This window comes from Anomaloglossus baeobatrachus, chromosome 2, assembly GCF_048569485.1.
Source record: "Anomaloglossus baeobatrachus isolate aAnoBae1 chromosome 2, aAnoBae1.hap1, whole genome shotgun sequence".
In the NCBI taxonomy this organism is placed as follows: domain Eukaryota; kingdom Metazoa; phylum Chordata; class Amphibia; order Anura; family Aromobatidae; genus Anomaloglossus; species Anomaloglossus baeobatrachus.
In genome coordinates this window covers 470,540,942-470,556,323 of record NC_134354.1, presented here as the reverse complement: position 1 = coordinate 470,556,323, position 15,382 = coordinate 470,540,942, and the positions used below count along the sequence as shown (strand labels likewise).

General features: G+C 43.6%; 1 protein-coding gene across 1 annotated transcript in view; it reads left to right on the top strand.

Annotated features, from left to right (window-relative positions):
• Window positions 1-15,382, top strand: part of LOC142291659 (uncharacterized) — a 1,021,181-nt gene that overhangs the window by 224,237 nt on the left and 781,562 nt on the right. The window contains exon 35 of the mRNA XM_075336344.1: window positions 7,954-8,158. Within this exon, the coding sequence (XP_075192459.1) occupies window positions 7,954-8,158 (205 nt within the window). The remainder of the gene's footprint in view (window positions 1-7,953; window positions 8,159-15,382) is intronic.

Genomic DNA, 15,382 nt, shown 5'->3' with positions numbered 1-15,382 from the left:
AATAAACAGAGTTATATCAAATGTATCCTGACAAATATCAGGTAAAACGGGCCTATGCATTCTTGCGATGATCTCATGGGTCACGAACTCCTCCAGAATCGTATGTGGGCATTATAATAGGTCCAGAGTCACATGGAAAAGAAGACGTAAACTAAAATTAAAAGAATAAAAAATATTAAAAAAGGACCAGACAGGTAAAAAAACACACGAAGGAGCAATACATAGAGCTGCAGACTGATAATTTACAGATATACGAAGAAGATAGTTGTCCAGGATACTCTATAGAAAGGACACGAAGCTTAAACACTCATTCAGCCCATAGGGCTGTAGAGTCTTCAAGGTCCATACCATTCAGTCTCACGCTGTGTGAGAAGGCGGCTAACATTGCCGCCCCGAATCCCGGTTATGATCTGGTCAATGCCCCTTACCTTCAATAGGGTGTGGTCACAGCGATGGTATTTCTTAAAATGCCTAGGTATTGTTTTTAGGCTTTCCATGTCTAACTCGTCCCTGGCGGCCTGGATGTCACGAACATGTTCTCTCACACGGACCTTCAAGGCCCGTGTGGTCAGGCCGACATAGACGAGGGGACATGGACACACAGCATAGTATACCACAGCCATAGTATACCACTGGTATGATTTCTGTATGGGCTGTATACACCTGGTATGATTTCTGTATGGGCTGTATACACCTGGTGTGATTTCCGTATAGGCTGTGTACACCTGGTGTGATTTCTGTATGAGCTGTATACACCTGGTGTGATTTCTTTATGGGCTGTACAGACCTGGTGTCATCTCTGTATGGGCTGTATACACCCGGTATGATTTCTGTATGGGCTGTATACACCCGGTATGATTTCTGTATAGGCTGTATACATCTGGTATGATTTCTGTATTCAGCTGTATGCACCTGGTGGGATTTCTGTATGGGCTATATACACCTGGTATGATTTTTGTATGGGCTGTATACACCTGGTGTGATTTCTGTATGGGCTGTATACACCTGGTATGATTTCTGTATGGGCTGTATACACCTGGTGTGATTTCTGTATGGGCTGTATACACCTGGTATGATTTCTGTATGCACTTGGTGTGATTTCTGTATGGGCTGTATACACCTGGTATGATTTCTGTATGGGCTGTATACACCTGGTATGATTTCTGTATGAACTGTATACACCTGGTATGATTTCTGTATGGGCTGTATACACCTGGTATGATTTCTGTATGGGCTGTATACACCTGGTATGATTTCTGTATACACCTGGTATGATTTCTGTATGGGCTGTATACACCTGGTATGATTTCTGTATACACCTGGTATGATTTCTGTATGGGCTGTATACACCTGGTGTGATTTCTGTATGGGCTGTATACACCTGGTATGATTTCTGTATGGGCTGTATACACCTGGTATGATTTCTGTATGGGCTGTATACACCTGATATGATTTCTGTATGGGCTGTATACACCTGGTATGATTTCTGTATACACCTGGTATGATTTCTGTATGGGCTGTATACACCTGGTATGATTTCTGTATACACCTGGTATGATTTCTGTATGGGCTGTATACACCTGGTATGATTTTTGTATGGGCTGTATACACCTGGTATGATTTCTGTATGGGCTATATACATCTGGTATGATTTTTCTATGGGCGACGTTCCCTATTATGAATATTTGTGCCGGGTGATCGGCATTTTGTGGGTGACAGATATTTTGCTCCTGCATCAGATGATTGACAGTTTGTTGAGGTAGACCGATAATCCGCAGCAGTGTAAACACACCTTAAAGAGCGACTTAATGTTTCAGAAATTATTTTATATGTTTTAGGCTACTTTCACACATCAGTTTTCTGCATTCAGGCACAATCCTTTTTTCTCCTGATCCAACGAATCCGGCAAAAAATGTAAAAACCGTATCCACCGGTCCGTTTTTTAACGGATCCTTTATGCCGGATGCGTAAAAAAACGGATCCGTTGGATCCGTTTTGCATCCGTTTTTGCATTTGTTTTGTCCGTTTTTTTTTTGCTGGATCCGTTTTTTCAAAACATTGGAACATGCTCAGTTTACAAAACGGATCCGGCGTCCATAGGCTTCCATTGTAAAACACACCGTATCGCGCCGGATCGGTGCGATGCGTTTTTTTTGCCGGACAAAAAAACGTTACAAGATACGTTGCCTTCGGCCGCCGCTTTAATTAATTTTGCCGCATCCGGAAAAAAGCGGATGCAACGCAAAGCCATCAGGCACAATCCGGTAACAATGCAAATCTATGGGGATAAAACGGATGCGGTACCGGATCCGTTTTACCCGTTTTTTTACGGATTGTGCCTGATGGAAAAAACATGATGTGTGAAAGTAGCCTTAGGGTAATTAATTTTGAACAGATCTGAGGGGAACCCGGTCCCGAGTCCCCCACAATTGCTCCAAAGACCTATTAGGAAAGTGCAGGAGAGCAGACAGAGCAGCGCGGCTTCAGTAGAAAGTCACTGTCTCCTGAGCTGTCCACTTCACCTATGGGGGGTCTCAGGACACATTACTGCACCAGTCTAAGAATTAATGGACCTTTTTGATGACCCTTCTTTTGAGAATCCTAGAGCATGGTGCATACTGGGATACTCGAAAGAAGCGTTATCATGGGGCGGAGGCTGCAGTCACTGCCACAGCCTCTGCCCCTCCCTGAAATGAAGCGTCATCAAGGGACAGGATAGGAAATTATTAATGCAAGTATATTAAAAAAAATTATATTTTGGCACTAAATAGATAGGGATTTAGAATGAAAATTACTTTTCCTTCAGACCAAACCTTTAAGTTACTCTTTAAATGTTTACTAGTGTAGCTACCAGCAAGTAATCAGTACTGTGGTACCTAGTTTGATGATAGTTGGTAACAACAATTTCAATCATCTCCTTACCATTGTTAAGGTATACAAGTTTATATGATAGGGGCTAACCTGATATTGAAAGTGATCGCTGTATAACGGTGATGTATCATGTATTGACGGTTGTTCTCAGGCTGTATTTCTGTACTGATAATTGTTCTGGTGATACAGTCATGTACTGACAGTTGTTCTGCGGCTGTATTTCTGTACTGATTATTGTTCTGGTGATGTAGGCATCTACTGACTGTGGTTCTGGTGATGTATTTATGTACTGATGGTTGTTCTTGTGAAATTATGTACGAACGTAGGAGCGCAGCATGTAGCGTTTTTTGAGCGTCGGAATCCTTTTTTTTTTTTTTCTACTGCGCATGCTCAGCTCTTGTGTTTAATAATTGAAATCAATGTTTCTTTCTCTCTCTCGGCGGCCGAACGATCAGCTGATTGCCTGGTGGCTGGATTTTGAGATCGATCAGCTGGCTTTTGAGAACGATCATCTGATCGCTCGGCTACTGTGAACAATCAGGTGATCGCCCAGGGGCTGGCTGCCAGGTGATCAGCTGATCATTCACAATAGCCAGCCGCTGGTAAAACAGTAAAAAAAAAACAAAACAACGGATTGTTGTTTTGCAGCATCAGTCACATCAGTTGTGCCACTATCTGCAACACATCTGTTGCATAAGCCACACAACTGATTGTGACGAATGCAAAACAACGCAAGTGTGAAAGCAGCCTTACCAGTAGGGGGCGTTACAACTTAATGTGCCTAGGGCAGCATGAATGCCAAATACGGCCCTGAGTATCAGTGCACCTTGGTATTCTTTTTTTTTTGTTTTATCTAATTTAATTTTTGTTGCTTTAAAATTATATATTTGCCAATTTGTGTTTCTTTTATTTAGCTTGTTTTTGACAGATTGTACTATAAGTCACTTCCAATGACTGCAAAAATTGTAATAAAACCTTACCTTTACAACAGTGGTGCCATACGAACGTTTACCATTAATGCACCCTAAATTCTTATTATTGCACAATCATGCAGGATTGCCCTGAACAGCTGATATGACAGGTTTGCATACGGCCCTCCCAAGGTTCCCTTGCAGTCTGCAGAGAGACTGGAGACTCCGGTTGTTATCTTCCTCTATTCATACACAAGTGCCGGAACAGCTATAGATAGCCCACCACAACATGGAATAGCGTGATGAAGTCACCACGCTGCTGACTTCATTACACTGTTCTGTGCTGTCAATGCAGTGCTGAGTGCCGCACAGAGGTGGCGAGGATGTGAAAACGTTGCTAGGGAATCTTAAATGTTTCATCGAGGAGCCAAAGATTACATGCGATTACATTTACCTGGGGAGTTACTGCAAGGGCACATTATGGGGCAGAAACATGTGAAAGGAGGCACAGCACAGCGAGGGGATTTGTGTGTTTGAGTTATAATATGAAGTGGAGCAGTGTGTGTGTGAGAGGGTATATTATGGAGATGAGCAGTGTAAAGGGGTATTCTATGGAGAGGGGCAGTGTGTATGTGTTGTAGGGGTATATTATGGAGAGGGGTATTGTATGTAGAGGGTATATTATGGAGTGGGGCAGTATGTGTGTGCAAAGACGTATATTATGGAGAGGGGCAGTATGTGCATGTGTATGTGGGGTTGTATATTATGGAGAGGGGCAGCATGTGTGTGGGGGGAATATTATGGAGATGAGCAGTGAGGGGATATATTATGGAGAGTTGCAGTGTGTGGCAGCATGGAAAATATTTATATTTCTGGGACATTATAATGATAATTTTTTAAGGGTACCATGTCTGGAAATGCTGCTGAAGATGGAGAAGAAGGAAGTCTGCAGAGATGAGCTCTTGGTATGAAATGTCATCATTTATTGCTTACCAAAACATTTTCAATATACAGTCACTGTTCAAAAATATCTGGACCTAACTCTATCTATGTATTCATCATATATATCTCTATCAATTAACTATCTATCATCTTTGAACATTTTTAACACGTAAAATACATTCATTTCTTAAATACATTTAATTCTGGTACATGTCACAGGATGTGTTTTTCGCTGACCTTTATACATCTATTGCCCCTTTTTTACTGTATGCTTATGGTAAAAAACAGACATGTCTCCATGTGGATCATCACACAGTCGGTGTGAAAACACGGAGATGTGAAGATCAACAGACATTTTAATGAATATGCAAGTGAACGTGTCTCCAGTACTTATCAAAGTGGACGCCACAAGTACTGGTAACAGGAATGTGTGAAGGGGGCCTTAGGCGGGCTTTGCACACTACGACATCGCAGGTGCGATGTTGGTGGGGTCAAATTGAAAATGACGCACATCCGGCATCGCATGCGACATCGTAGTGTGTAAAGCCTAGATGATACGATTAACGAGCGCAAAAGCGTCGTAATCGTATCATCGGTGCAGCGTCGGCGTAATCCATAATTACGCTGACGCGACGGTCCGATGTTGTTCCTCGCTCCTGCGGCAGCACACATCGCTGTGTGTGAAGCCGCAGGAGCGAGGAACATCTCCTACCGGCGTCACCGCGGCTTCCGTAGAATATGCGGAAGGAAGGAGGTGGGCGGGATGTTTACATCCCACTCATCTCCGCCCCTCCGCTCTGATTGGCCGCCTGCCGTGTGACGTCGCAGTGACGCCGCACGACCCGCCCCCTTAACAAGGAGGCGGGTTGCCGGCCAGAGCGACGGTCGCAGGACAGGTAAGTCCATGTGAAGCTGCCGTAGCGATAATGTTCGCTACAGCAGCTATCACAAGGATATCGCTGCTGCGACAGGGGCGGGGACTATCGCGTGCGACATCGCAGCATCGGCTTGCGATGTCGCAACGTGCAAAGCCCGCCTTAGAGTGTGGAGGTTGATGGTGTTGAGTATGAAATCATGTGGGAGAGGTTAGTTTTGTGAGAGCTACTGTGCAGAATCATGGGGAAAAATGCCCATGTATAGAAGAGGAACGTCCCCTAGTATGCAGGTAAAACACAACATTTATATCTATTTTATACATAGCTGTATAAGGGTCTGTGCGCACTGGGAAATTTGCTTTTTTTAAGAAAAATCCGCACCCTCTAGCAGAATCCCGCACCCGCGGCAAAAACCGCGGTAACAACGCACCCAGAATTTTACCGCGGTTTGCCACAGTTTATCCATGGGCTGGTCCTTGCGTTTTTTTACCATTATCCATGACAAAAATGCAGCAAAACCTATAGGAAAAAAAAATGCAGTGTGCCCACAGCATTTTGTTTTTTTCCATAGATTTTCCTGGGGAAGGACTGCAGAAAGATTAGAAACAAAAATCGCACCTTTTCTGCAGCAAAAACCGGAGCAAATCTGCAGTAAAAAACGCAGTGTGCGCACAGGGCCTTAGGAAGGATTGTGATTGTTATTGCCTAATGATGCAATAAACGTGTGAAGTGAAGCAGAGGGTTTAAAGTTAAAGGTACCTACTAGCATGTAGAGTGCCCCACAGCCTTCTTACACCATCTTTGCTGTAGTTCAATGTTAAGTCTAAACCAATTGATATGAGATTGATTAGTTGTAATGTACCCCAAGCATCTATGCATTGTTACCACTTTTATATAAAAATTCTCTCGTTTTACTGCTAATAGCAGAAAAAGAGAAAAGCATTTGGGCATCAGTCAATTCATGCCAAAGCAGTGAAATAAATATACTGTATGTAAATTACCTCTTCAGGGAGGAAGAGGACTTGAATTTTAATGCCACCTATTGGAAGTAGCAATCCTAAAAGTCAATATTGACTCTTTAATGAGTCTGTCATATGACTTAAGATATATAAGCCAAACTAGAATCTCAATTTGCAGATACCGTGTTTCGGGGTATTGTCCCTCGTCAGTGCAAGGTATGAGATCTGGTTTGGCTAGGTGAAAGGCTAAGACTGGGTTCTAAGAGGGAAGTTTTCTCCAGTATGAGGAGACTTAAATGCATTTACATGCTTTTCCTATAAAATGTAACAATTGCCATTTTCTTGTTAATTTGGACAAACATCAGCATAAATCACTATAATTATTTTGCAGGAAGTTATTCATATGTATAAGCCAGTAAAGAAATAACCAAATATTTTTATCATACAAACTGATTAATCAAAAGTTAATTTAAGCACTTTAAGCTAAGGGGTACTTTGCACACTGCGACATCGCTACTGCGATATCGTCGGGGTCAAATCGAAAGTGACGCACATCCGGTGCCGGTAACGACGACGCAACGTGTAAAGCCTAGATGCACCGATAAACGATCGCAAAAGTGTCGAAAATTGGTGATCTGTGCAGCGTCGGTCATTTTCATAATGTCGCACCAATAGGAGATATGATGTTGTTCCTCGTTCCTGCGGCAGCACACATCGCTGTGTATGAAGCCGCAGGAGCGAGGACCATCTCCTTACCTGCCTCCACCGGCAATGCGGAAGGAAGGAGGTGGGTGGGATGTTTACATCCTGCTCATCTCCGCCTCTCCGCTTCTATTGGCTTAGTGACGTTGCGGTGATGTCGCAGTGACGCCGAACGCACCTCCCCCTTCAAGGAGGGATTGTTCGGTGGTCACCGTGATGTCGCCGAGCAGGTATGTGCGTGTGAAGCTGCCGTAGCGATAATGTTCGCTACGGCAGCAATCACAAGATATCGCATGTGCGACAGGGGCGGGTGCTATCGCGCTGGACATGGCTAGCCAATCCTAGCGATGTCGCAACATGCAAAGTACCCCTAGGGCTCCATTGGGAAACCTTGAGGTCATCGTTGAGTCCTGAGCCTTGGCCTGGCAGACAAGAACTATTTTAACAAAAGCACCATTTTCCAGCACAGATAGCTAATCCATTTGTGGATTGTATATTACTTTAAAGTTCCGCTTAGTATTCAGACCTTTTGCTAGTTCGTCTGTATGGTTTACATCTCTCAGACATTACTTATATAAGATAACATTTTATTGATCAAAAGAGATGTCAGTATGATTACAAACTACCTGCCCGGATGCTTATAAAAGCCCTGACCAGTGCCTAGCTGGTAACCTGTTTTTTGTGTTTTTGCAGCCTCTTCAATGTAGCGGCCCTGTGGAGAATTGGCTTCCTCAGCTTGTAAACAGCATAAAAGAATCTCTTCAATTTCACCTGTGGGCTGCAATGGAGAGCTCAAATGTAGTTATAACGAGAAGAAAAGAGATACATAGTGCTGGGGCCCGACGGGTGGTGATAAACAAAACTGTCTCCAAAGAAGAAGCTGCAGCTGAAAAGAAAAGTATGCCAAAGTCATTGCTTTAAATGTTTTTTTACAGATTTTAAACAGTATTTAATATATCATGCACCCTAAAATTTCAGTTATTCAGAATAGGTGGTTGGTTTTGCATTAGTGTCAACCTGCGCTTCCTTCTAAAGTTTCAACGATATGATCCAGCCCTCAGTGTATGGCCAGTGAGAAATAATACCATGTTTTTCCAAAAATAAGCCCCAGCAGGGATTTTCATTATTTTCAGAGCAAGGCTTAAATATAAGCCTGACCCCAAAAATAAGCCCTAGTTGTGGTTCAATAATGAAGTGTCTGTGCAGCTTAAAAAGTTACAGATACTGCAGGACACTTCATTGTAGACAGTGGACACCCTGCAATCACACTCACCAGACGCCGAGCAGGAGGACATGCAGTGGATCGCACACCCACACACATCAGATCACACACATCAGATTTCACACCCACGCACATCAGATCACATACACAATCACCCATCAGATAGCACACACACTCACCACATCCAGCGATACAGATTTCTTCTGGCTGGCAAAATCCTGTGAGGCAGTGCAGTGGAACACAAGGACCTGGGGCTGCGGATGGAATGCTTACAGGACCTGCAAAGCTTAACTTCCTCCCATCTTTCCCTGCGGCCGGAGGCATTTTGTACCGCTGGGTATGGTGAGTGACTAGTGAATGTGTGCGATCTGATTGGTGATTGAGTGTGTCTATCTGATCAGTAATTGTGTGTGTGTGTGTGTGTATATATGTATGAGTGTGCGTGATCTGATGTATGTGAGTGTGTCGGCTAGAAGCAGGGGAGGACGGCGTGCAGCATACCTGCTGAGCGAGCCCGCCGAAGAACACAGGGAAGACCTGGGAGACACGCAGACATCTGAGGTCTGGTAAGTATGAGTCTCTTGAGAAGGGGGGGTCTGCTTGTTTCTCCAAGAATAAGACCTACTCCAAAAATAAGCCCTAGTGATTTTTTGGGGGGCAAAAAAAAGTATAAGGCTGTGTGCACACGTTGCGTTTTTTTCATGCGTTTACGCAGCGGTTTAAACTGCAGCATAAACGCATGTGTTCTGGGTCCCCAGCAAAGTCTATGACAATTAAGCAAATTCCATGCGCACATTGCATTTTGAAATGCAGCGTTTTGGATGCCAAATTTCTTGACAATCGATGCGTTCTAAAAAGCAACATGTCACTTCTTTTGTGCATCCAAAATGCAGCATTTTGCATGCGTTTTGAAACCCACATGCAGTCACAAAATGCTGCAGAATATTTGTCAAGGCAACGTGCGCACATACCCTAAGACAGTGTCTTATTTTTGGAAAAACATGGTAAAAACAATTATAACAAGGTGAAAAACAAACACAATTCATCAAAGTGTTTATGCCAGAAAACTGTGTTGCACAAAGATTTTTCGAATTTTGGTGTTTTTACCCCAGTTTAGCGTCATGATGGGTGGTGCTGAGGAGGACGGGGTTGGGACCTACACCAACCTGTCTATCTAATCAAAAGTCGCAGTATTTCTTGGGCCAGAAATGTCACTCCAGTCCACTCCAGGACTGCATCATATGTTTAGTTTCTTGGTCTCCAGCAATAGCAAAGACCAAAGCACTGAGTAAACTGCAAATTCTGCACCAAGGGTGAACAGGCTACTGTTTGTTCTTTTATGGACTTCTTTCTACCTAAGCAAGTACAGGCCAGGACACAAATTTGAAAATACACAAGTACACCACCGCACCCACATGGGAGTTTTTATTATAAATATGACCCTGTCTGATGTCGAAGGACATCAAGATTTAGTGTAAGATTAATAGTACATAATACTACTATACAAGATTTAATAATACTGTCATGCTATGACCACACAATACCACATATACATACGTGGTCAAAATTGCCGGTGCCCCTCGTTTAAGGAAAGAAAAACCCACAATGGTCACAGAAATAACTTGAATCTAACAAAAGTAATAATAAATTAAAAATCTATGAAAATGAACAAATGAAAGTCAGACACTGCTTTTCAACCATGCTTCCACAGAATTTTTAAAAAACTAAAACTGAAATATGAAATAGGCCTGGACAAAAATGATGGAACCCCTGAAAATAATGTGGAAAAAAAAGGGACATGTTAAATCAAGGTATATCCACTAATTAGCAACACAGGTATCCACAATCTTGTACTCAGTCAGTGGGCCTGTATATAGGGCTACAGATACTCACTGTGCTGTTTGGTATCATGATGTGTACCACACTCAACATGGACCAGAAAAAGCAAACAAAAGAGTTGTCTCAGGAGCTAGAAAGAAAATTATAGACAAGCATGTTAAAGGTAAAGGTTATAAGACCATCACCAAGCAGCTTGATGTTCCTGTGACTACAGTTGCAGATATTATTCAGAAATTTAAGATCTGTGGGACTGTAGCCAACCTCCTTGGACGTGGCTGCAGGAGGAAAATTGATGACAAATCAAAGAGATGGGTAATACGAATGGTAACAAAAGAGCCCAGAAAAACTTCTAAAGAGATTAAACGTGAACTTCAAGCTCAAGGAACAACAGTGTCAGATCGTACGATCTGTCATTGTTTGAGCCAAAGGGGACTTCATAGGAGACAATCAAGGAGGACACCATTGTTGAAAAAAAATTATAAAAAAGCCAGTCTGGAATTTGCCAAACTACATGTTGACAAGCCACAAAGCTTGTGGCAGAATGTCCTATGGACAGATAAGACAAAAATTGAACTTTTTGGCAAAGCACATAAGCTCTATGTTCTCAGACAGAAAAATGAAGCACATAAAAAAAAGAACACTGTCACTACTGTGAAAAATGGAGAAGGCTCAGAAATGTTCTGGGGCTGCTTTGCTGCATCTGGCACAGGGTGTCATGAATCTGTGCAAGGTACAATGAAATCTCAAGAATTTCAGGAGATTCCAGAGAAAAATGTGCTGCCCAGTGTCAGAAAGCTTTGTCTCAGTCGTAAGTCATGGCTCTTTCAACAGGATAATGACCCAAAACACACAGCTAAAAACACCCCAAAATGGCTAAGAGTAAAACATTGGACTATTCTGAAGTGGCCTTCTATGAGCCCTGACCTAAATCCTATTGAGCATCTTTGGAAAGAGCTGAATCATGCCGTCTGGAAAAGGCAACCTTCAAACACAAGACAACTGGAGCAGTTTGCTCTTGAGGAGTGGCCAAAATACCTGTCGAGAGCTGCAGAAGTCTCATTGACAGTTACAGTAATCATTTGATTGCAGTGGTGATTGCCTCAAAAGGTTGTGCAACCAAATATTAAGTTAAGGAGGGAACCATCATTTCTGTCCAGGCCTATTTCATAAGTTTTATTTTTTTTAAATTCTATGGAAGCAGAAAAGCAGCAATCTCTAACTTTCATTTGTTCATTATCATAGATTTTAAATTTATTATTACTTTTGTCTGATTCAACTTATTTATGTGACCATTGTGGGTTTTTCTATCATTAAACGAGGGGTACCAACAATTTTGACCACATGTCTAGTAACAGGATAATGCGATCACACTAATCCCTACCAAACAAGACTGCACCAAGACCAATATTACCATCAATATTACAATATAAGAGATAAATAATATTGTTAGACCATAACCACATATTACCAACTTACAGCATATCTAAAGCTTGTATAACAGTGTAAATGTGGTGTGTCCTCTAAATAAATCAACAATGAGCTATTAATTGTTTAAACTCTTGGCAACAAAAGTGAGTACACCCCTAAGTGAAAATGGGTATATTATGCCCAAAGTGTCAATACTTTGTGTGACCACAATTTCAAGCACTTCCTTAACCCCTTCAGCCCCCGGGCACTTTCCGTTTTTGCGTTTTTGTTTTTTGCTCCCCTTCTTCCGAGAGGCGTAACTTTTTTATTTTTCCATCAATCTTGCCATATGAGGGCTTGTTTTTTGCGGGACGAGTTGTACTTTTAAATGAAACCATAAGTTTTACCTTATAGTGTACTGGAAAATGGCAAAAAAATTCCAAGTGCGGAAAAATTGCAAAAAAACTGGGATTGTACAATAGTTTTTGGGATATTTTATTCACCGTGTTCACTATATGGTAAAACTGATGTGTGGGTATGATGCCTCAGGTCGGTGCGAGTTTGTAGACACCAAACATGTATAGGTTTACTTGTATCTAAGGGGTTAAAAAAAATTCACAAGCTTGTCCGAAAAACGTGGCGTGCGCCATTTTCCAAAACCCGTAGCGTTCTCATTTTTCAGGATCTGAGGCTCAGTGATGGCTTATTTTTTGCGTCTTGACCTGACGTTCTTAACGGTACCATTTTTGCGCAGATGCTACGTTTTGATCGCCTGTTATTGCATTTTGCGCAAAATTTGCGGCGACCAAAAAACGTAATTTTGGCGTTTGGAATTTTTTTGCCGCTACGCCGTTTACTGATCAGATTCATTGATTTTATATTTTGATAGATCGGGCATTTCTGAACGTGGCGATACCAAATATGTGTGTATTTTTTATTTTTTTAACCCTTTAATTTTCAATGGGGTGAAAAGGGGGTGATTTGAACTTTTAGGTTTTTTTATTTTTTCTTAATTTTTTAAAACTTTTTTTTTACTTTTTTTTTTTATTTTACAAGTCCACCTAGGGGGCTATAGCGATCAGCAATCGGATCGCTTTGCACAATCTGCAGATCTCAGCTACAGAGCTGAGAACTGCAGATTTGCTGCTTCACTTTCAATGCCGGCTGTATTCCGGCATTGAGAGGAAGTGACTCATGTTAGCCACAGGCGTCATCACATGACCCTGTGCTACCATGGCAACCGCCGAAAGTCACGTGATCATGTCACGTGACTTCCGGCGGGGGCGGGGTAAGTCACTGTAATGGCGGCGCCCATATACATATCGCTGCCAAGACTTTGGCAGCGAAATGTAAGGGGTTAATGGCCGCGGGTGGAAGCGATTCCACCCGCGGCTAGCAGGCACACATATCAGCTGTTGATAACAGCTGATATGTGCGCCGATCGCCGCCGCCTGCCGGCGGCAGGGGGCGGGGCTTACCGGAAAACGATCCATGACGTATCTAGTACGTCATGGGTCGTTAAGGGGTTAACTCTCTTGGCCATGGAATTAACTAGAGCTTCACAGTAGCCACTGGAATCATCTTCCATCCTCCATGATGACATCACGGAGTTGGTGGATGTTGGACACCTTGCGCTTCTCCACCTTCCACTTGAGGATGTCCCACAAATGCTCAATGGGGTTTAGATCTGGAAACATGCTTGGTTAGTCCAGCACCTTTACCCTCATTTTCTTTGGCAGGACACTGGCCATCTTGAAAGTGTGTGTAGGGTGGTTATCATGTTGAATATTGCCCTGTGGCCCAGTTTCTGAAGAGAGGTGATCATGCTCTGCTTCATTATGTCACAATACATGTTGGCATTCATGGTTTCCTCAACGAACTGTAGCTCCACCCAACCGGCAGTACTTGTGCAGCACAAAACCATGACATTCCCATACACCATCTGCCACACACGCTTAACACTATCTGACCCAAATAAGTTTATTTTGGTCTCATCATAACAAAGGACATGGTTCTGTGGCGCCCCTGAGGCTTCCGTCGCCACAGAGACATTGCACCTTAGGCAGAGGTGTGATGTCCCATCCTAGGTAAGGACAAGGGTACATACCGGTTCACAGGCAAATCTGCACAAACACTCATTGCTAGGCACATACAGGGACCAGAAATAGTGGCAGCTACCCCTGTGCTGTAGTCAGGGGGGCCGTAAGATCCGTCTCTCCTCCCATGGGGTGGGGGCCTGGCAACAAGGAAAGTGGGAGAAGCCAAATAGAAAGTGAGAGTAGAAACAGGAAGTTCAAGTTAGGCAGTCTGCGTGAGGCAGAGAAGGAGAGTGGTAATGGGTTGAGTCAGTAAAGAGAGAGAAGGTTCCTGGTGGAGATCCTGGGGCCCGGCTAGGCCCAGGTGACACCACAGACAGAGAAGAGAGGATCCCAGGGCCACGGAAGGGCATATTTGCTCGTGGCCTGCTCCACAGGAAGATCGGGTGGAGGGGTCTGGCTGCATTCGGGGACGGTCCCCAGACAGAGGGAAGAAAGACATTTCCGCATAAAGTAACACCGAAGGCCCCGGGTGGTTGCAAGCGCCCAGGGCCACAACCTGCCGTAGATCCCCTGGGAAGAGGGCAAGATTCCAGTCAGGCAAGCCCACTTGACCAGATTCTATGGTAGAGGCCAAGACAAGTTCATCTATCAAAGTCAAGGCTGTGAAGCCAGTCAAGGAAAGAGACCTAAAAGTGGTGCACCGGTATTAACCCTAAGAATTACCTGGGATCGTCGGAGGCATCGGATGGCGGATTCCAGCACTCCAACGGCAACCAGTCTGCTGCAGCCCTGGCAACAGTGAGTAAAAGACCTTGAACTACAACCTCTGGTGTCACTTCCTTTATTCCGCGCTGCACCGCATCATTCCCAAAACACCATAGACTCTTACAAGCACCAACGGTTGCCCCGGGGTACCACTCCACCTGTGGGGAGCAGAACCACCATAGCTGCCATTACATCAGCCCTGGAGACCCCATCCAGCAGCGGCGGCTCCATAGCCGCAATCCACAGGTGACGTCACGAATATATATTTCCACAAACTTTATTATTGATCATCACCCCCACAGCCGCCATATTAATTGACCCCACCAGGGTCACGGAGTCGGGCCCCGCCACCACTGACGACCTGAGACTAGTTCGGTCTGACACCGGGTCACCCAAAGCCCTGGGGTGGGCGAGTCAGTTCCAGTAATCCCTTAGTTTTCTTGCTTTTAGCAAACTGTTTGCCGGATTTCTTGTGCATCATCTTTAGAAGAAGCTTCCTTCTGGTACAAGAGCCATGTAGACCGATTTAATGCAGTGTGTGGCGCATAGTCTGGGCAGTGACAGGCTGACACCCACCCCTCTAACCTCTGCAGCAATATTGACAGCACTCATAATTCTATTTTGAAAAGGCAACCCCTGGAATGACACTGATCATGTACACGCAACTTCTTTTGTCAACCATGGCAAGGCTTGTTCTGAAAGGAACCTGTCTTGTTAAAACTGTTGAATGGTTTTGGCCACTGTGATGAAGCTCAGTTTCACAATGTTGGCAATCTTCTTATAGCCTAGGTAATGTTTATGTAAAGCAAAAATTATTTGATTCGTTCAGATACTCAGAGAATTATTTGCC